Source organism: Hirundo rustica, chromosome Z, assembly GCF_015227805.2.
Source record: "Hirundo rustica isolate bHirRus1 chromosome Z, bHirRus1.pri.v3, whole genome shotgun sequence".
Taxonomy (NCBI): Eukaryota; Metazoa; Chordata; class Aves; order Passeriformes; family Hirundinidae; genus Hirundo; species Hirundo rustica.
In genome coordinates this window covers 40698577-40722062 of record NC_053488.1, presented here as the reverse complement: position 1 = coordinate 40722062, position 23486 = coordinate 40698577, and the positions used below count along the sequence as shown (strand labels likewise).

At 37.2% G+C, this 23486-nt stretch overlaps 2 protein-coding genes across 6 annotated transcripts in view; one reads left to right on the top strand and one right to left on the bottom strand.

Annotated features, from left to right (window-relative positions):
* The window catches only part of CDC14B (cell division cycle 14B), a 42937-nt gene extending 33969 nt beyond the window's left edge, over positions 1–8968 (top strand). For 2 of the 4 annotated variants that reach the window (XM_040089279.2, XM_040089278.2), the window contains one exon: positions 8017–8968. In XM_040089279.2, the coding sequence (XP_039945213.1) occupies positions 8017–8053 (37 nt within the window). In that variant the 3' untranslated portion in view covers positions 8054–8968. Of the gene's footprint in view, positions 1–5147; positions 5265–8016 lie in introns of all 4 variants that reach the window. The other 2 variants (XR_005704360.1, XM_040089277.2) reach the window with 2 other exon arrangements.
* Positions 8969–17579: 8611 nt separating this feature from the next.
* Positions 17580–23486, bottom strand: part of HABP4 (hyaluronan binding protein 4) — a 30735-nt gene continuing 24828 nt past the window's right edge. For both annotated transcript variants that reach the window (XM_040089280.1, XM_040089281.2), the window contains 3 exons: positions 20851–21019; positions 19132–19314; positions 17580–18112 (listed from right to left, as the gene is read on the bottom strand). In XM_040089280.1, the coding sequence (XP_039945214.1) occupies positions 18056–18112; positions 19132–19314; positions 20851–21019 (409 nt within the window). In that variant the 3' untranslated portion in view covers positions 17580–18055. The remainder of the gene's footprint in view (positions 18113–19131; positions 19315–20850; positions 21020–23486) is intronic.

The window sequence follows — 23486 nt, the reverse complement described above, 5'->3', positions numbered from 1 at the left end:
TGGAGTTTGGACTTCTGTGTCCTGGTGGTGTGCCTATGCTCCACCCTTGCACTGAGATAAATGATGAAAAAATGTTAGGAGTTATTTGCTTCTACTGACCTAAACACTGTTCCTTTTAAATAGGTTTTCATTTGTTTAGAGACTAAGATATTTGTTTGAATAAGAAAGCAGTGTATAAGCTAGTCTGCTGTTTGTGGTGTGTATTTAGGATCAGAACTACCAAGTTATGTTTCCATTACAGATGAACTGGAGATGAAAAATTCTTACAGTGTACATGTATGTTTAATAGTGTGATTATTACAACATCTTGCAGCCTGCTGGTTTGGGGGGTTTTTTGATTTGGTTTGGTTTGGTTTGGTTTTTGGTGGTTGTTTGTTTGTTTTTGTGGTGTTTTTTAAAATTGTTGTTGGTTGGTTTTTTCTTTTTCATTTTTATCATATCCCATTGAGTTAGAAAATCTTTGTGTACATCAGATGGGTTTGCTGGTGTTTCTGGAAGTTTATGACATAGTATTTTATGTGAACAGCTACAGCAGTAAGGTAGGTGTCCTGAGATCTTACACTTTTCTAATATAGTTTGGTATATTTTTTTCCTGCTGACATTTTGGCAGGATTTCCTCTACTATGGCTTCATCTCACATCCATTATAAAACCTATCTATTGAACCAGCTATCAAGTGAGGCTGTTAGTCTAATTGTGCTAAAGCAAAATTCCATACATTAGTTTTTCTCTCACCTTTAACATATATGCATTAGCATTCTAATTAAAGCTGTAATGGCACTGTTGCTGCTGCTCAGCTGACAGTTGTCAGGCTTGAAGATAGCTCTGGGTATTTATTTGCAACAACACATCAGACAGTGGTGTAAATGGAACCTTGTCTGTTTTCCTTGAGGTGCTATCAGCCTTGGAAGTCTAGAATTCTAGTCTGATTTAGAAATGTCTGTGTGATAATTTAGCAGATGTTTTGTTCACAGAGATTTCAATTATTCTTTACTGTAGAGTAGCCCAGTGAAGTTGTATATATCTGAGATGTAAAAATGACATGTCAGCTGAAGAGCAGATTATGTTAAAAACTCTACCCTGCTCACAGCTGGCTCTGAGCTGATCCTATAAGGCATCTTGTTATCTCCCTTTGGCAAATGCAGCAAACTTAAAAAGATGTTTTCATAGTTGTTTTGGTTTCATGATAGCTATTTTTATTATAAGTTACATTTCCATTTAGAGCTTCTTTTATTTTCTTTCTTTGTTTTGAACAGATAAGATGAAATTCTCTGGGAAGTAAGGGCTACCTTATGATATGTTGAAAAGATGAATGATTTAGTGTGTGCAAAATATTATCTTGATAATTGATAGTGCTTCACATAATCACAGAATGGATAATATTGAAATAGACCACAGTGGGTCATCTGGTCCAACTTCCCTGCTCATGCAGAGTCATTGGATTGGATTGTATCCAAATGGTTCTTGAATCTCCAGTGAGGGAGACTTCACAACCTCTCTGGACAATCTGTTCCAGTGCTCGGTCACCTGCATAGTAAGGAAGTTTGGATGTAAAGTTCAGAAGTTCTTCACATTCAGGTGGAACTTCCTGTTGCATCAGTTTTGTGCCCAATGCCTTTTGTCCTATTGCTCAGCACCACTGAGCAGAGCCTGCCTCTTGACACCTTCCCTTCAGATACTGGCAGACATTTGATGAGGTCCACTCTGTTGTCTCATCTGGAGGCTGAGCAGACCCAGCCTTTCCTCATAAGAGAGATGTCCAGTCCCCTCATCACCTTCATATCCTTCCTCTCTAGGACTTCCATGTCTCTCTTGTGCCGAGGAGCCCAGAGATGGACACAGTACTCCAGATGTGCCTCACCTGGGCTGAGTGAAGGGGCAGGATCACCTTCCCTGACCCACTAGCAATGTTCTTCCTGATGGTCCCCAGAACACCATGGCCTTTTTGGCCACAAGGACACACTGCTGGCTCATATTTTAGTTCATGTTAGATAAGTATATGGGTTTAAGCCATGTACATTGACTGGCTTTCTGAACTTCTGGTATGACACGATGCTGGAGAAACCCAGCTAGCTTGCACTCCCCGGCACGTGCCAAGATTGGCTGCCCCCATGTCAAATTGGGCTCGGGTAGCTGTGGAGCAGAGCTGCCAAGTACCGCAGCAGCGAGGCTGCTCTCTGCAGCTGTTGGTTGTGATGTGCCATGGATCAGAGCAAAGAACAGGGAGGGTTCTCTTGTGTGCGTCTCAAAGGACTTATTCCCCAAGGGGAGCAGTGGCGAAAAACCGGAAGAGCCCGGGGCTTGCACAGTCGTTTAAATGGGGGAGGAAGAGGGGGAGGATACAATTCTCAAACCAATCAGGGATACAATGGGGAGGGGAGTGAGGAGGGACTCACAATCCGACAACCTATAGGGAAGGCAAGGGGAGTGGAAAGGGGGACATGGGCTAACAGGGCCTCAAAGAATAGGGGAATTCCCAGGCAGAGTTTAGGCAGGGGGTACAGACAGCAAGGATTGATAGGAAACTCTCTGGAACTAAGGGAAGGGACTAGAAAAGATTGACATCATGTAAATGAGGTAACAGGCAGGTGGGTCTAGGGAGTGAATGACAGCTGGGCAAGGGAGGAGAAAACTTGGGGTAAAACCAAACATATCTGGGAAAACAGGAACAAATCACTGGGAGAATAACTTCACAATAACTTAACAAAAACACATCACCACACTGGTATCTAGAAAAAATGGGTGTTTATGAAAGAAAGATTACAAAAATCACATTCCAATAACTTTTGCTTTCTTTTATATCTACATTGCATTCATTTTCTGCTGAAAGACAACAAATGTATTTAAGGAGAAAACATGATATTTCCTTATTTCTGGCTGCATGAGCACTAGTAAAGCGGAATGTGCCATGATTTGTTCGTGTCTATATTTCAGTGACTAAATTTTATGAAGTTTAGCAGACTTTGTGCTTTTCTGTTTGTTCCTAGAAGTTTCTATCAGCACAGATGAAAGGAATAATGCAAGTCCTATTTCACCACTGCTGTAATTTTTAGTGTTTGGTTGAAAATGTGGTAGACTGAATTTGTTCATTCTGTGTGACAACTGCAGCACTGAAAAAAAAGAATTTTAATATTTTAACAAACAATACCTTTATTAAAACTGTTTTACAATCACAGTAGAAACTCTTAAGCTTCCAGGTTTTAAATTTCACCTTGGTTATACAAGGAAAACATTTTCATTAGTAGAATTTGTTCTGTCAAAAGAAGTATTATATGAGGTTGAAGGTATCTGAGGGTGTTTTTTTCTGCCTCCCGTAAAAGAAATTCTTTCAACTTTGGATGTTCTGCGTTTACAATAGAATTTGCATTGCATTTCTGCATTACTTCATGTTGAAACCTTGTATCTTACCTCAGCAACTGGCTGTTTTGTTTGAACATTTGCAAATCATGTGACTGTATTTTTCAAGGCTGAACTATTAAGAGGGGTTTTTTTTTTTTTCAAGTAGAATTTAAAATGTTTGAAATTATGTACTCATTTGTTTGCTAATCAGGAAGTGTATTGTAAAAATAGCATTGCTGATCAGTTTTACTGCATAAAGAATATATTTTAGATGAAATTGTGTTATCTCAAATACATGTTCTAATTCTGAAATCAAACACATATAAAACAATGAAAACACTGGAGGTCTTTTCCATTTCTGGGGGGTTGTTTTGAGTATGTTACATGAATATATAAATGAATATTTTTCTCCCCATATATTCATGTTCATTTTTGCTCCAAAAGTTAGCATTCAGTATTCATATATAGGATTCTGTGAAAGTAGTTTCTTCACAGTATTAACTGACCAGACTGTAACTTACACAATTTAATGAAGGTTTTGATTTCCAGTCTAGTGTAATCGGCTCATACAACTGGACTCAGTAAAGCCGCTGAAAATTAGAGTCAAATAATCGCAGGAGAATAAAGAGTAATAGCTAAGTTACTCTTAAGTCAGAATCTCTAAAATGGTGCATACTTTCATAGCTGGAACCTTGCACAGATGGACTAGAAAACAGATGTATAAAATGAAGCACTAAAAAGATACCCATGGACTTCATTGACCAGTTGTCACTTTCTCCATAGTGTCATACTTTCACTACAAGTATATAGGAAAATACATTGCTTTCTTGTGAACCAGTTGTCTGGTGGATAAAAATAGTTGTTTGCATTTCACAATCTGGAATTCTTTTTTAATGTAAACAACACTAGGATTTATCTGCTTGTTTAAGAAATTGTTAATATATTACCCTAGATTCTTTTAGAGAAGCATTTGAGCACAACCAGCAGGTGAAGCTGAGTTTTGAGTATTTCAAACACAACAATTCCCTCTAAGAGCAAAATGCTAATATTTGCAGTTATTTTCCTATTTGAAGGGGATAACTCCTAGTTAACTGAAGGAGATTTAGGCTTAGATCTTCACAAATTGAATTTATTGGTGTTTATTTTGAATATATTATGTGTATTGCATGTCAGTCTGGAAAATAATATTTGTTTTTGTTGCATAGTTCATGGTGGGAGTGGGTTTGGGGGGGCTTTGTTTGGTTTGGTTTGTTTGGTTTTGTTTGTTTGTTTGTTTGTTTAGTTTTTTGGGTTGAGGGGTTTGGGGGGGTGGGGTTTTTGTTGTTTGGCTTTTGGTGGGTTTTTTTGGTTAGTTAGGGGGTTTTTTTTGTTTGTTTTGTGTTTTGTTTTTGTGGGGTTTTTTTGTTTTTTGTTTTTGGGTGTTTTTTCTTTTTTTTTTTTTTTTTTTTTGTATTTATTTATTTGTAGCATAATTTAAAATGCGGTTTTGGATATTCTTTTCTTCCAAAAACCTAACAGAAAATTCAAAACTATTAATTTGATCAATTCTTTGAAAGTAAAACAAGCCCAACAAAACCAACCAGCAAAGTAAGCTGCTGTGTTCCTAATAAAAGCAACTTGCCTTACCCTAATTATAAGAGGGATGTTAGGAAAGAGAAGGATGTATTTCCGGCAAAAAAGTTTGCTTCGGGGAAGGATTTGTGAGAAGTCAGTTGATGCTTTTTAGCTCTATTGCAACTGTAACACCCTCTTTTCAGTGTTTTTAGAAACTTTCCAATTATATAATCTTTCTTTTTTCCTACTCTACAGAGTAACTCTGCAGTCCAGTGTTCAGAAAAATAAAACCTCTGTACCTTGCATTTCTGACAGTACAGTCATTACTAAAAGAACTACCAGGTCTGCTGCAAGAAAAAACAGTTTAAAAAGGTGAGAGTTACCCTCTTTACAGATCCTGTGACTGTTTTCTAGGCATGTGATCACACCTCTTTGTGGCAACTCTCCAGGTCATTATAAAAGACGAGCCTGAGAGCATAGTTTAAAATGATATTCAGACAGTTTCCATTGCTTACAATTTACTGGAATTTGTCTTAAATTCTTAGTGAATAACTTTCAGATGGGTCTGTCATGTGATGAAGAGATTTTGACTGGAAAAAGTAAAAGGTGGCACATAACTTCCTATGCTATGTGGCTTGATTTATAAATATCATTGAAAATTTAAGTTGGTTTGCAACTTTTTCCTCACAGAGCTCTTCTTTCTCTTTCTTCATCCTGTTACCTTGAAGGAAATGAAGTTATGAAAGATTTGCTCAATTAGTCAGTGGAAATAGCCAGTGGACTGCAGTAAATTCTATTCAGAGAATTTTTAGTTGTGACTTTGTTTTGATTTATTAAATAACATACTAAAAAATAATACCTTTTTCCCAAAATAGGTATTTTACTAAAAATCAGTAGTATTTTCCCAGGTTTTCCTTTTGGTTGGTTGGGATTTTTTTCCATTTTGCCTAATTTTCATCATGTCAGTTTTGGTCCGAATAGAATTTATGGGATTCTGCCTGCTGTTTTAATTCTTCATATTTCTCCCTGTTTTAACCTAACCTGTTTGCAACATTTTGTAGCTGCATTCCTGCATGTGAAATCTGAAGAGAGATTTTCAGTTCCTGGAAAGCACTTTTCCAAACTGACCTTTGTTTTGTGTGATATGTGAATAGCTATCCTTAGGAGATAACAGCATAGCGTTCACAGGAGATTTCATTAATTTTGTAAGAAGTCCTTTAGGTGTATTGCCAGATTCTGAAGGCCAAAGACCAGACCAATCTCAAATTTCATAAATTATACTGCCTTTATATCTTAATGGATTTTCTAAAATTTCTACCCCAAATACTTCACAATATATTGTTTCTTTTCTTTTAACTTTGGAGGTCTAAGAAGTTCAGTTACTTTTATATTTCCATCCAATAATCAAATTTGTCCTTGTTCTGTCAGTTATGGATCTCTTAATTGTTTTATAATCTGAGAGGGCTAATTGGGTGCTGGTCACTCTGAAGGGTGTTTTGGTATGATCCTATCATTTAATGGATTTAGAATGCAGTACGTTGTTGTTAGTCTTGTAGGTGTCCTTTTATTTTTCCTGTAGTATTTGAAAAAGTATCAGTCTTTTTTTAAGCATGCCTTTTCATTTAAGTTTAATTTCTTGTATGAGCAGTTCTTGAAGTATGAGCAGTTTGCATTATCTCATAGTGCTCAGATTCATTGAACTTGATCCAGATCCAGTGGATTGCAGGGTAGAGAATAAATATTTCTACAATATTGATATCCTGCCCTAACCAACATCTGTCTTTGTCAAGACTTCATTTACTTTACTGAACTTCTGACATTACTGTGTATCCTTATTCTTTCATTTTCTTTCTGATACATTCCAGTGGAAACATCTTTCATCATTTTTACGTCAATCTCATTTGCTGCTTTATGTCACTTTAGTCAATTCTTTCCGTATGTGAACCACACTTGTGACCCATCCTAATGCAGTATAATCTGCAGAGCTAGAGAATTCATTTGCCATTTCATCCTTCAGGCTATTGGAGACATTACCGTGGACTGTCTCCAGGATGACTTTTCAGCTAAAACAGCTATTTACAGCTAAAACACTCTTCTGGCTTTTTAAAGAGAATGCAGGGAATTTCAATCCTATCTATAATGCTCGTTGCATTTCCTTTGTAGAACATCTTTAGACGTCAGCTGCCATCTATGAAAGAAAGTACTGATTGAGATAACACATATCTTGTGATTGAAATAATACTGGTTTTGAATTGCAGGAAATCACACTGCTAGCCCGTAACCCAGTATTTCTCTGTGGATGCCCTTATTTCTCCAGTTAAGACATTTTCCTTGTAAATTTTCCAGTTACTGAGAAGTTAATGTCTGTATTTTAACAAGGTGCATATTTCACATCCAAACCATCTGAGTCATAAGATGCAAGTTAAATGGTCTTTTCCATGTTACCACACAGAACAGAATTTAAATTAAATTTATAATAAGTAGTTGACTAAAAATGAAATCTCAAGTGGTAAAGGCATTTTGATGGGTAGAGGTGCTTAAGGGAAGTAGATAAAGTTATTACAAAAATTATAATGGGGAGCATGGGGTAAAAAGTATGAAAACTGTTATATGGGAATATCACAAAATCTAACACATAGGAATTACACTTTAAAAATCTCATATGCCTTTGCTTTACCAGGTATTACAAAGTCGCCTTCTACACCCCTTGTTCAAATACTGAAAACTACCTGCACCATTTCAGAGCCTGTCTATATGTAATCTAAACCAAGTTTTAAACAAATATTAATGTGTCCTATTCTTCCTAGTTTTCCTACCATCTGATACCTCAGAGGGAGAAAAAGAAAAGGAATGCTTTACACAAATGCACTTAATGAAATTATGGTACTTTGAATTCCCTTTTGCATTTCTGTGTGGAACAGAATTTTCTTCATATTGCCTGTGATCAGACCAGTCTGTGCATTCTTGACAATCAGTATTGCTGTGTTATTAAAGGCAGTAACTTTTACTTTTTTTTCTTTCTTTGAAGTACCATTTGCTCATTTTACCTTGCCAGAAATTCTTGCTTGAAATACACATTGAGTAATCTTTAACTTTTCCCCTCAAATATGTTTTATTTCAACAGCCAATCCGTGACAAAGACTAGAACAGTATTGCGCTGAATTTCGAATAAACCACCAGTGTTGAAGAGGATATTCAGGAGTGAAGGGGATATAGAGGGGACTTGATGCAATTCAAGGAAGATCGCTTTGGCTCTATTTTTCAGCAGAAAATGAAACAGAATAATCTCTTTCTTACTTGCAGAATAAAATGAAATGTCAACACGTTTGGTAGATCTTTTTCTACCATGCTAACACTTTCTCAAAACCAACAAAATCTACATATATTCAGACTCAGGTGTAAATATTTGAGCTCTCTATTATAAAGAGGGCTTGCTAATATGTATGATGCATGTGGTGAATTGTGATGGCAATCACTTAGCTGCTGACCACTAGATGGTGGAGGCTTTTAAGTATATAAATCTGTATTGTTCATTCAGACTGGGCTGAAGTCTTCACTTGAGTCTGAGAATCAACCACAAACGCTTTTTTTCTAATAGTATTGGTACTCTCCTGTGTTGACTGGCTGTTCTTTCTTACTTTGTATGAAGTTTTTTATGAACCTGCATTACTGAGTACACAATGTAACTATTGTCCACCAAAGAGTGCTTTATTGTTAAAAGTTGTGTGATTTATTTAGGGAAAACTAAATGTAAGTGATTAACTCATTTTTAATAGTGACAGCTTTTTAGTTGTTCTCAACTAATTGCTCTTTGAACTAGTTATAACTACTTTAAATCTGGTATGATTTAAAAGGGGAGGAAAACCACTACCATTTAAAGCAGTGCTGTCATGTTGAAATGTCATTACTATTTAATCACTGAAACATTACTGTTTCTTTTCCTGCCAAGTCCTTTAGGTGAAATTTTAAATTACCATATATGAAAGGTAAGAATTCCCCCCGGATTTCATTGGTACACTTGGTAACATGTGGACAGTGCTAGTATTTAGCTTTGGGACACATAATGAGTGCAGCACACACACACACCAAAAAAAAAAAAAAAAAAAAAAAAAAAAAAAAAAAAAAAGGAAAATAAGGGTGTAATACAACTGAGGTAGTGGAATTCGGGGGCAGATAAAAATTTTGACACCTAATACTTCAAGAACTACAATTTACCTGTTTATAAAGCAGTGTAATTTTTAGAGGAATCTGCCTGAGACTGAAATTTTCATCCCCTACAGGACTATAGTGGGGTTTTTTTTCCTACTGCTTTTCACATTATGACATTTCAAAACTGATGTACCTTTGTCAACCAGCTGATGGTTATAGCTGCATATCCCTCAGATGAGGGCTGTTACCACATAGCCTTAAATATGAATTAGTTTTCTGTTGATTTAGTGACTTACATTAGAAAGTGAAAGAAACGGAGAAATCTGAAATGTTAGTAAAATGGAATAACTGAAGATTTTAAAGATGCAGATTACCTCTGTGAGAGAAGGAAGTGTATTTCAATGAATGTAAATGCCTAGTGACTAGTTTCAATCTATATCCTTTTAAATGGAAATAAACCTTCTGTTAGGCTGGTGACTTTTGAATGCCAGTATGAATATCACAAAGGGGTTTGAAAACATTTTCTAGCAAGAGAATGATGAATTTGGAGAGGAAACAGGATGTGAAGTATAAGTAAGCTTACAGGTAACATCCATGCACTTAGATAGTTAAAACCTGCAAATATGAATATAAATTAAAAAGAAAAGTTTAATGCAAAATAAAGGACCATTGAAGGCTCACACTGAAAATATTTTTTTGTTTTCTTCTTAAAATTCCTTTTTCATCCCCTTTTCTTCTAGATAAAAAGCATTTAAAAGAGGAGGACTGATCTCATCCTGATAAGGCAATTAAAATTGGGGAGGGGATTGAATGTGGTTGATTTGTTTGTTTTGTGGGGAGTTATTTGGATTTTCTGGTTAGGGTTTTTTAGTGGGGTTCAGGTTGGGGGTTTTTTTTTGGTGGGATGGGTTTGTTAGTAAGCCATTTGTGCAAAAGCTTATGTACAGGTAACCACAAGAGCAGGTGTGTTGTGCAAATATTAGTCTATGTTTATTTTTCAACAAAATTCTCATCTTGGAAGGCAAAAGGGATGCAAATAGTGAAGTGAGAATCAGAATAAAAATTTAGTAATATTTACTGTATTTGGCTTTGCCCTTCTCTCAGCTGAGCTGCGTCCTTTAGCATCTTTTTTTAAGCTAAAAATAAGTGGTCTCTTTCTCACCCCTTCCAAATTCCAGATCAGAATTTGTCTCATTTAAAGTAACCAGCACAGTCACTAGGTTCATCAGAAGTAAATTTGCGTAACACAAGTGCACAAACAATAGCAAGTCTAGCTAAACCAAAACTGCATGTTTGGCATCAATGTGGTTCAGGATACCCCATCCACCATCTTGGTGAAAAACACATACATGTCAAACGGATTTTACATTTGAACTTTCTAAATAGCCTTATATGGAAAATTAACTCATTACCTCATTGTGCCCCATCTGGTTATACTGCTTAGTTTATGAATTTTTATTACTTTTTCTAACATTTTTAATATACCATACCAAAGGTGTCTTAGGTACAAGAATGAAGAATGGACATGGGTGAGGAAGTCCTTAGTTTCTAAATTCTTCTGAATTATGAAGTATTACATGCCAAAGTGGAATGTGTTGTGACAGCTACATCACCTTTGTATAACAGAGCAGCTGAATGAAGTTAGTGCTGCTACCATCAGTTAGGAGATTCTCCTTAGAAATTCCTTCCTCTGTCAAATGTGACAGATGGATTCTTCCTCAATCTCTTAACTCAAAAGACAGCATATGCTTAAAAGCTGTAATATCTTGCGTGAAATTGCTGCTTTGCATTACAACATCAAAAAAACTCAGACATTAACAGAGACCTTTATGAACCTTATCTTTTTGCCCCAGTATGACAGTAGAGGAAGTACTGCTAATTTAATAGAGTAAGATTGTAGAAAAAAACCCCAAAAACATAAATGTGATGTTCACCAGTTTGCTGCACTGCAGTTTTTATATTGTTTGCAGACTGTCACACATGAACTCATGTACATTGAGGTCTAAAACTTCACGACTAATCAGTACTGTTCATTCCTGATTATATTTAAACTGTATATTTTTAATAATAATTTTTAACTTGGCTTGACAGAACAAAAGTTTATTTTGCTGAAGGTATTTTTAAGATAAAGCTTCATATTATCTTGTAATATTAATTAGTTCAATATGCACTTGTGTGTCATTTGAAAATACTGCAGATTGCATTTGATTTTATACAAAATACTGAATAGTGAAAAGTGTAAGCATGAATTGTGTAAAATTAAAAGTAATCAGAAGGGTTTTTTCTGTTTTATTTCCAGTATGATCACAAAGCCATCATATCCGTACCAGACTGACTCATAAGCAGACTGAAAAAAACACAACACACTCAGCTGCCTGAAAACCTTTAATTAAAGCACAGATTCTTAAAACACATTTTTAAAATTCCAAAAATAGAGACTTTCTGACTCTACATTTCTGGGAACTCACATTGGAAAACAGTACCTGTATTTGAAATGTTGGGATACTGTTACACAGTGAAAAAAGCACAGTAAGACAGATCAACGGGGTTTTAGTTATTATTTCTCCTTCCTCTATGTTTATATAGTATTAATTTTTAGAAACAGGTATTATCTTAAATCTTAACAGGCAATATCTTAAATATAATATATACTTTGATACTTACCACGACAGTGAGGACTTCCCAAAACAATTAAATTTTTAGGAACGCTGATTTTTGCACAAGCACAGGGGATTGCCTAGCTAAGTATTTTTAAAAAATATCCAACAGCAAAAAATAATGACCAACTGAAATACTTCTTACCGCCTTTACCTTACCTATATTAGAAAATGCAGAATTTGCACACACCAAGCAGAGCCTGTTTGACAAGCAAGTAAACTTCTGCTTGCCTCCAAGATAGAGTTTTATAGTTGAAAAATCTGTGTTCTTCTGTTGTAAGGTGATCCTTTCCAAACTTACATGAATGTTTAAGCACCTTAACAAACAAGTTTCCTGATGAAGAGTGAATGGTTTTGTCTGGAGAACACCAATCTATGCATGTGATGCCCACAGGAAAACACAGTTAAGCCCTATCACATCTTTAGGAGCACTGGCACTGGGCAGGGGAGGGAAGAGGACTAAAGAATCCCACAGAAAAAAATTGAACAGTGGCCCAAGACAATTCCATTGAGAAGTTAATGCACTGCAAGAATAATCTGTCTACAGTAGTTCTGAGTAGCTTCACTTTGGGTCTATTTAGCCTCCTTTGCATTGCAGTTTCTACATTTTTATGTAAGAGTAGAAAAAAAAAACATGCTATAGCAAAAAGGATGTGCTGTTATACATTAAATCTGAGTCTAGTTTTATAGCAAAACTATGCTTTAAACCTACCTTACCAAGGGTTTGTTAAAGAAGAGATGTTCTTTACTTGCACTTCTCATTTTGGGGTTGGTTTCATATGGATGTGACTGACTTGTAAGTCCTAAATATGGATAAGGCAAAGAGAACCTAGACAAGCGTGATGTGCTTTTGAAGCTCAGGGAATGATGGACCAGAGCAGTGGCAGAGATGACTTTATCTCAACTGAAAGGGAAAATGAGGTGGGTCTTTGTTTTGGATAAATGGCTATCAAAGTCTGAGTGATCAACCAGTACTTTAGTAAGAATGAAGACCAGGCCAGCATGGGGAGAGGGAATACACAGAACATAAAAGCCAGACAACTGGCATAAGAATTTCAGAGAGAGCAATGGGCTTCAACTGATTGACCCTCCCCTTCCTTCTGACACCTGGGGACACCTGACATGGTGACAGTGAGGATGCATTTCATAGGGACCAGTAAAGGGAGTCACATTGGTATTGTGATGAATCTGTGTGCTGCAGTTGCTATATTAAGTATAATATTGTGGGTATGTGTTTTCAGTATACTTTATATCACTCTAAACCAGAAATGCCATGTGACATGAACCATCTTGAAGTAAGCAAATGTGGTATTAAACATGACACCCTCCATCCATGGGATATTTCCAAGAGCCTTGTCAAGTGTTGGACTGTCACAAAGCAGGTGGAAGAAGGCACCTAGAAAGTCTGTCCTTCAAACAAAAATTTCTGGTTCATGCTCTCCTTGTCAAAGTCTGTCCTAGTTCTCAAGGCTGACAAAGAGTCCAGACAGGCAAAGCAGCCACTGGTGGTTTTGATCCCTCAACTCATTTTATGCAGCCCTGCTGCATAAAAGCATAGTAGAGATGAAAAGCTTTTCTGTATCACTAGCACCTGCAACTCCCAGCTCTTCTAACCATGCCAGTTTCTGCAGCTCAGTTACAGCACTAATAAGGATAAAGTGGCAAATCTTTGTACCTTGTACCCTGACAGCACAATGGGAATAGACCCTTGGCATTACTAATGCAAGAAAATACAAAGTCAGAGTGATGCCAACAGCAGGAGGGCAAATAACTAAACATCACTTCACTTGCTTTTGCCTCTGTCAGTGCTTTGATGCCATTCTTTTAATATGGCAGAATAATTCCATTTCTTCTGTTTTCTTCCTCAGTGGCAGGGCTCAACCTCCTCATTATCCCTCCTTCAAACACAGCTTTTCTCTAGACCTCCTTGTATTTCTTCCTGAGTTCATGTTCTCTTATTACTAGATTGATCTTTCACCGTTCTTCCCAAAATGGTATGTGCTCACTGGACTGAATCTCTAGTCAGTACTTACAATTCATGATATTTTTCCTAATTTCATGCTTCTAGGTGCTTTTTGTCAGTCTCTACACCAACATCATACCTATTTTAAAGTGAACTACTGTTTAATGTTGATTTTTTTCAGTTCTGTCTCTTCCTCCCACTGATCAGACCTTTCCAGCCTCCAATCTTTTGTGCTGGTGGCAGCTTCATTGAAAAGATTACTACGTTTTACTTTTTCCCACAATAGCTTCTAAAGTTCCAAGTCCTTGCTAAAGCTAGCAAAAACTCTGAAAAGAAGCACTCAATCCATAAGCAACAGAAGTATAACCAAACAACTAACAAGTATAGAATTCCTGGATCAGAGTATGTCAGCTTATTATAACCTTGCTGTTATTTTTGTTTTGGCTGAGCTATCCTGCTGATTCAATTACAATACGCAAAATTCAGTATCTTTCATTCAAACAGTAACTACTGTACAAATCTCAAGAGAGGAACTATTGCTTAAAAGCAAGAAACAGCTTATTGAATCCTGCTAATTAGCTTTAAAACATCTGTAGAGACAACAAAACACAGATTATGAACAGTCATACTAGTTAGTTTTACTAGTAACTAGTTTAGTTACCTAAACAGGGAGATCAGAAACTTTACTCAATTTATTTAGGCTGGTTCATCTCCAATATAACATTGTCGTTAAATGTGATGCAGTATCTCAGGCTGCACTGAAGACACGGCTATCTGCAACACTTGTATCACAAATTTTTAAAGGAATTTGTTTTCAGAGAAATAAAATGCTGCTGAAGATATAATGTACTGCAAGATAAATTCTAAGTAATGCAGCCAAATTGTAACAGTTGTTACATCTTCCAAAGACTGAAGGCTGCCCGCCTCCCAAGCATAAACTGTTCAGTACTTGCTCAGCATATGCTACTCAAAGACAAAAAGCTCTGATTTCATGGCCATTAATCAGTGATTGAAATGTACTTTTTATGCAAAGATAATAATGTTTCACATTCAATTACTGATCCACTGATAATGAGTCACTATTGCATTACTTCCAACACTGCATGCATATATATATATATATGTGTGTGTGTATACATACATATATTTGGGGTTTTATATGAATGTGTATGTATGTGCCTGTGACAGCTCTGGAAAAAAAAGGACAAATTATGTGAAAAAATTTTAATATAAGATTTAAGAATAATCTTAAAGGCATAAATGTACTTAGAGGTACAGTATTTGGGTTTGGGCCCAAAGCACGCTTATACCCTAAGGCCTGTTTTCATACCAAAAAAAAAAAAAAAAAAAAAAAGGTATAAGCAGCTGAAAGCTCATTTCTTGTGGGCTCAAATGCCCAATATTCCTATTTATCAACTCAGTTTTTTATTTCTGAGTCTTTTTATTCATTCTTTGGTATTCTTATCTCAAGCACAGACATGTCTCTTTTTCCTCTGAAGGCATTTCCACATTAATATATGCTTGCCAATACTAAACTGAAGTACTGCTTATGATTCAACTGAACTACATTGTATCAACACTATCATATGGAAATGACAGTCACAGAGAGGTGAATTCCTTTCTTTGCAAACTTACTGCAACTTACATGAATCCAAAACTTAAAGCTGAAATGTAGCAGTTTTTCCTAGGCCACTCACTACATTAATCCAGAGAGTAGCTGGTAGTAATGCATTAAAGAATAACATGACTAAGATCTTCAATACAATTTAATCTCTTCTTTATATGCATGCCATGTTCTACTAGTATTTGTGTATATATTTACACCCACTGCCAACTGCCTTATACGAAGGAGTAAAGCTACAAAAGGAGTGACAGCAGCAAATCTTTGCTTTACAGATACAGCTGTTTCGGTACCTTAAATATGACAGATGACTGAAATTCACAGTTCTGTTATCACAGCTAGGCAAAGAAATCACATCACTCATCACTTACAATTAATAATTTCTTTTCCATACTTGGATATACCATTAACTAGAGAAACTCTTAAGCTATATTCAAGTCAGACAGACTGAAAAATAAAATTGTCACAGATGCTCTAAGAAACTTCTGGTTTAAGCAGTAATTAATTACACTAAATCTCACTCTCATAAAGTTTTGGACTGGCTGAGTTGTATTTCTTAGTTTTGGTTGGTTGCTCTGTTTTTAATTAAACAGTCTTGTAACCAGCCTTTTTTCTTTTTAATCAGGAGTTTAACAATCTGTTGACCAAAAGTGGATTATACAAATACATTTCCACAAGTCCTTTAAAGCATTCCCCAAAGAACCTATTTGTCATTCTATTTTGAAAGAGAGATCAAAGTTAGAGGAATAAACAGTAACTTTGCAACAGCAGGAAGGAGACTGAAAAATAAAACAATTCTCTCAGCCTTCCCAAAGAACAGTCAGAACTAAAGTGAACACATCACAGCAGATTGAGCTCACTAGCACAGCATAGCTAAGATATAAATTTTTAAAAGAAAAAGGGAGGTTTAAGTATATGAAGACTTTCTGTGGCAAAAAGATGCCTTAGTAGAAGAGAAGATTACATTCAAAACATGACAGGAAATAGAAGAAGCAAAGAAGCTCATCCCAGCAAATAAAAATATAAATAAAAATTCAGACACATTCTTCCCTGTCCAATGGGAAAATGGAAACAAGGGAAAAACAAGCAAAATACTCCAAGAACCCCACAGACAAAATCACTTCGATTCCACATTGATTAAATTGCCATTTTTGGTAAAACAAACAAAACCTGTAAAAAGGGCAGCATCATGTAAATCTTAAACTGCAGTGATTTCAAATGACTTACTTGTGACTACAAAGTGAAGTAGTTGTGCATTATTTCATCCAGTTCAGTTATTCAAATAGCAGCAGCATGGGTTCCTCTAACACCACCACTTTTGCACATTCTTCCTACTACAAGTCAGAGCATCTCTATGCCACTACGATAAACTTCTTACAGAACACAAAATCTCATGTTACAGCAAATTGTCATGTAAGTAATTTAACAATGTAAAAAAAAAAAATCCTTTGGGCTGAACTACTCTGCAGACCATCTGTTTGGAGCATATAGAAAAGAGTTTCTAGGATGACTACATCCTATTTGAGTAAAGCCTCATCAGTGAGAAAAGTCTTTTAAGATTAGGTGAGTACTCATAGAGCTTACTCCAAAGCAAAACTTTTTTTTTTTTCAAGTTTCATCCACTATTTGTTCTCAAAGGAGATTGCTTAGAAGTGAGGCACAGATCTGGAAAATGTGAAAGATTTATAGTCATCTGCTTTCCCAGTAAATTGAAAGAACATGTTCAAGTTGAGCAGGCATTTGAAGACTCCTGTGAGGCTGACAGCTACTTCCAAAATGTCCAGCGTGCTTGTCCTCTCATTTCTGTCTGTCATCACATCTGGCACCATTTTCTTCTTGCTCTCAGATCCCCCAGAATGGCTCTCAGTGTCCCCGTGACAGGAAACAGAAAATCTGGCTCAAGTATGTTAAAGTTGCAATGAAAGTACATTGCACCTCATCCCCAACATCACAAATTTCTTGGTAAGGCATGAAACATTTTAGTTTGTAGTTGTTCCTGCTAAAATTAAAAGCTTCCTTAATAATATAGTCATTATATCAAATTTGTTATTTTATTTACTAGTCTGCAATTACTTTGAAGATATCTTGTTACTGAAGTAGGACTTATAGTTAGGTGTCAATTGAAAGCATCTGAGCTGCCTTGATTTTAAAGATCACTTCCATTTGGAGGTGTTCACTTTTTTTGGTAAGTACAGACTGCTGTTTAGGGTTTGGGGCTTTTCCCCCCAGACTACATCCAACTAGCAAAACCTTCCACCTATCACTCTGACTTCTTAAAATAATACCTCAAACCCAAATCAATGCGCACTTTTCTTTATTTGCCAAACTGAAGAACTGTGACTGTCTGAAATATACACTTCATCCAAAGGAAAGAGCTTTCAAATGTACAGTGAAACTAAGACCCACATTGTAGGTCACATTGAACAGTTTACATTTCACCATGGTGTCATGGAGAACTTGATATAATCTCTATATATACATTTTTAAACACTCTTCCCTTTAACTTCACTTGAAGCCTAGTAGGGAAGTACTGTAAGCCTTCCCATAGGTTTCACAAATGGAGGCTGACATTAGAACCTGTGACAGGATCCCAGTCCACCTCCACCCATATTTCCAGAACCCAACTCTATTAGCAGACAGCTGCAATCATTCCACACCAAACACCCAAACAACTTTCCAGAAGGAAACAGGCTTCCTTAATCCACACCAGCATAGAACTGGTGTCTTCATAGTTACAAAGCAACTTTGAGATACCACCATTCACGATGGGTCTTTAAACTAAAGCCGGAAAATCCTCAGGGTCATCGGGATTTGGAGCAACAAGCTGTACCTGTAAAGGAAGAAAGAAGTTTTATAAAAATGAAAGCATTTCAAAAGTATCTGACAGCTATGTATACATATTTTACCCTCAAAAGGGTTCATTCTTCTACTCAAATGCTACTACTACTAAATGCTACTTCTGCTCAAATTGTATCCATCTCTATCACAAACTTCCATCTCAGAAGTTATGACTATTGTAATTTGTTTTCAGTGTGAATGCTGCCTGGAGAGGACCAAAAGGTCACAAGTTGTGCACCACTGAATGAAGAAAAAAGTAAAACAGTCTCAAGCAAAATACTGCATATTTATAAAAGCAGCATTACTGTATTTTTGCATTCTAGAACCACTGAACATATTGGGCTGTAGTTTTAATCTCGCTGATCTGTTACTATAAAGAACCTTTTTCTTCCAGATGAAACAAATGCATCAACACTTGCATATTATTCTGAAAGTTCCTAGTCTTAAAGCATTTTAGTCACAGTAAAGCTTCTGTAAGTATGAAGAATGAAGATGCCATGTTTCAGTGTGCAAATGCTTTTTTTTTCCAAAGGAAAAAAAAAAAGAGGAAGTTTTTTATAATGGTTGTATTAAACACATGAGTCATTCTGTAGGATCACACATTTACTGATCTCTACTGTCAGTAACCAAAGTATTACGGTATCATACTGATTGTTTTCAAAGAAATACAAGCCTTTAGTTATTTTAATTACTTCCCAATTAATTTCAAAACCCATGGCATCATTTCCTCTAGTTACCCTTAGAGCATCTAGTAATCAGACTTTCTGAAATGTGTTAAGAGTTGTAAGCCTGAGTCACTATTTAATTTCAAGTAATATAATATGGGCCAGAAACTCAATATGCAAGACTACATATGATGAGACAAGAATTAGAAACAAGTCTGTCACTATGGAAATCAAAATTCCACACAGAAAGGGGCAGGACACACACAAACATCAACAGCAGGGAAAAAAAAAAGAAAAGGGCGGGGGGAAAAAAAATTAACAACAACAATGCAATAAAATCCTTTACCACTACTTCTGGTCGAGGTCCTGTCTCTTCAGGTCTTCTGCCACGACCACGACCACTTCGTGCTCCTCTTGATCCACGGCCAGGGTGAGGAAGACTTCCAAAATTAATATCCAGCTGAGAAGTTATATCATTCACTGGTTTTCTAAAGACATGAGAATCATCTTCAAAGTCTTCTTTTTGCAACTAAAGAGAAGATCTGGTTAAAGCTTCTCCCTTCCCAGATACACATTCACACTTATATTACAGATTAAGCAGCAGATGAACCAAGATGGCATCTGGAGTAAAACACAAGCCTTAACTTGCACAGGATTTTAACATAGATGAGGTAATTGCAGCTTCCCAGATGCCTGGGATAGTTCTTTGCTGGCTCAGAGATTCCTGACAACAAAAACTTCTATACCAACTCCAGAATACTGAAGAGGTTTGTCAGAAATATAATCTAGGTTTTCAAAGAGCATCAGACCTAAGCTACTTACTCCTATAGTCACCTCCAAGCAATGGATAAAAGGCCATATCAAAGCTACTTAATTGATGTATTTATCTCATGCCTGCAGCTATGAGATTACTGGTTATAACTGTGTGTTCCTAATAGTTAGTGCATGTCAGACTATTGCCCAGCGTAACTTTAACATTAATGTAGTAATGATAAAGTATATCTTAACTTATCCCTTACAATGATGAATCACTTATTCAGTGTCTTAATTCAGGGATTTCACTCGCCTATGTTACACAGCTCCCGTACCTCTTATTCTGTGTCCATTTTAATGATTTCTCTACCAGAACAGAAACTTTATGGGTAAAAGGAACAGAAACTTGTATGCACTCTTCACACATCTGTATTCTCTCTTTGGAGTTTGTGGAAGATGCTCCCCCCCACCCCTACCACTATCTCTCTCAGAAAACAAAAAAGGGATAATAGCAACCCTGACCTAAGAAATCTCACTTAAAACAACATAGACTCAATGATCTAAAGTGATTAAGCAAGTTCTGATGTTAACATTATAACTAGAGAAAATATGTGTATTCATAAATGCACACAGACTTCAAGGATCAAAATTCCATTGTGCTAGACCATATGCACATACTTCTGAAAATCTGAAATCTAAGTAAGCTAGAATCTGAAAGAAGATTCCCCTCTCTTTTCAGAATTAGTAGTTCTCCCTGAAATTTCAATCTAAATAATACCATGCAGTAAAATTTAGGGGGACTAGGTAGAGGGTGAACACTACAGCACCACAAGCTCTCCAGGATTAGTTCTAAGAAGCAGGACCCAAAAAAACCAACCACACCCTAAAAAGAAAAGTTTGTATATTCAAGTGCACAGTGAGATACATGCAAGTATATACTGGCAAGTAAGCTAAACAGGATTCAAACTGAGGAAAAGAAGTGTGTAGTAAACCAAGTTTTTCTAGCAGAATTACCAGAGACCCATACAGGTGGCAGCAGCTGAGCCATAAGGTACAACAACTTGATATATTACATGTTTACATAGAAAATAGCAGCAATAATCTGAGTCAGGAAAAAAACAAATAAAAAAACCAACACAAAAAACCACCCAATTTAAAGCCACTTTTGGAGCATGTGTCATTGCAGTGATAAAGCTTAGATATCATTTTCTTGCCTATTCAGATTAACACCAGAAGTAGTAGTAAAAAAATAGAGACGGTTTCCTAACCCTGGTCATAAAGGAGTTTACAGAATTCCTGAGGCAGTGCTTACATCATCGCTATATTTTGACTTGTGAATCACCACTGCTTTGGAAGGAACAGTGGATTCTGGCTTCCGGATGTTGAATTCAGGCTTTGGTCGGTTCCGTTGCTGAAGATTTTTCCACTCATCTAAAGTCATTTCTTGAACCACTTCTTCCATTGGTTCTCCTTCAGCAGCTCTAGAAGTTTACAGTTTTAAAGTAAAAAACATTAGCTTGTAACATTCCAGGATAAACAAGAACATATACAATGTAAACATATATATATATGTAGACTTTGAAATGAATCATATGAATAAATGCTGTCTGCAGCCTCTTATGTTAGTACTTATCCAGTCTCATCCTCAATTCAACTGCTTAGATTCTAGACAAAATCATTCTGCCTTTTGACCTGGCATATTCTTAACCCTACAGCTTAATAGCGGATCTACCCCCTAGCAAATACAGCCATAGTAAAAAGAAAAGCATACAAAGAAGTTTTAGAACACCCCAATTGCATGGTCTCATTGCCTTGTACCGCACAATGACAATACGAGATGAGTTCATATTTCAGTGTAGCTTTCAGTAATCAAAAATCATCATCATATAATGATCACACCATGGGAACTTCCAGGTAATTATTTCCTTGTTAATTTCACAGGATGCTTCCTTTAATTTTTTTTGTCAGATGTATTAACAGACAAGCCAACAGTATTTATCACTTGGCAAAACTGGATTAATCCTAGCCAAATTTTCATTTGCCACTAAGTACAATAATGGTAAGTTTTAGAAAAACATATGGAATACATCAGAGGCTGCCTTGCATATTTTTGAACTGTAAAGACAGAAGGTTTTATGTAAGACACAGAGATAAGACAAGGTACATTGTGGGAGTTCTTTTGAGAGACCCAGACAATCGTCGATGGCAAAAAGAAAGAGTCTGCTCTTTCCAGGGGAGAATCAAGGCTTTATTTGGGTTCCAGCCCCTTGGCAAGTCCAGAGCCAGTAGCTAGCTCCTTCCTTGTCCCCGTTTCCAGGCAAAAGAGACCGCCCCTCCCTCGCCCAGGGCTTTTTCCCAGGGGGGAAGGGCCCAGAGGCAGGGACAAGCCACTGCCCAACCAGGGACAAGGTGGGAGTGGAACAGAGCTGTGTTACATTCCAGTGTGGGAGGATGGGCACTGCCGAGCAGGGACAAACCACGTGATACCGTTTTCAAGGGGAACAGAGGAAAACATTACAAACCCAATGAAACACAATATGCACCTAATTAACACACTGTAACATCTCCCTTTTTCTTATTAAATTGAGAAGGAGGAAGGCTCAGTTTGTGGGAGATGTTCAGAGTTCAGACCTTGAGTACCTTTAAAGCTGAAGAAGAAAAAAAATGACACCTAGTACAGATAAACTGTGCAGAAAAATACTGTTAAGGGAAAATGATAATTAGAAGGAGAGGGTTCGGCACTTTCTCCTCCTCCAGGACGCACTGGCCACTTGCAGGACTTCTGCAGGTGGCTTTGCAGTTTTAGGGATGAAAGGTTTCACCCACTTGGCTGGCACCCACTTGGGACCTGAGGGAGTGGACACGCAGGCATAACCACGACCCCAGGTGATCAGATCATGAGGACCCTCTGTTTCCCTGGTTGCTGGATCCTTTACCATTACCGGAGGCTTTGCTTTCAGCTGCAGTTGGCAGTTCTCTCTGAAATGGCGCACAATTGGTGGGTTAAGATTTTCAAACGTGCAATTTAAAAAGTTCAGAGTGAACAAGGCTTTGGACAACTGGATTTGGGGTGTTTCTAATTTTAGAGACTGATGTTGTTGGCTGAGGACCCTTTTGAGGTTTTGGTGGGTCCTTTCCACGATGGCCTGACCTGTTGGGGAGTAGGGGATGCCTGTTTTGTGCTCTACTCCCCATTGCTGCAGGAAGCTTCTGAACTCCTTGGATGTGTACATGGGTCCATTATCAGTTTTTATTGATTTGGGGATGCCCAGGGAGGAGAAAGCCTGTATTAGGTGTTTCATGGCATCACTAGACTTCTCCCCTGTGTGGGCAGAGGCATAGACAGCTCCAGAAAAGGTGTCTACAGATACATGGACATACCTTTGCCTACCAAAGGACACGATGTGTGTCACGTCCATCTGCCATACCTCACAGCTCTTCAATCCCCTGGGGTTTGCTCCTGCATTTAGGGCTGGGAGTGCGTGTTGCTGGCACGAGGGACACATGGACACAATTGCCTGAGCCTGTTCCTGAGTTAGGTGGAACTGGTGGACTGGGCCTGGTGCGTTCTGGTGAAAAAGCTGATGGCTGATTTTGGCTTGTCCAAAGATGTTTGGGAGTGGGGCCATGTCCACAGGCGCAGCAAGAGCATCAGCCCTTCTGTTGCCCTCGGCTATGAACCCTGGTAAATCAGTGTGTGATCTGATGTGCATCACATGTTGCTCTCATTGGGAGATCAGATTTACTAGCTTGGAGAGCAAGTTGAGAAGTGCAGAATTGGAGACCTCACTCAGTTCAGCTCTGGATACTACACCTGCTACATAGGCCAAATCTGTGACCAAATTGAATGGCTCAGTAAACTTTTCAAAGGTTCTAACAACTGCAGCCAACTCAGTTACTTGAGGTGATCCTTCCACCTCAACAATATCTTTTTCCCACTGCTGAGTT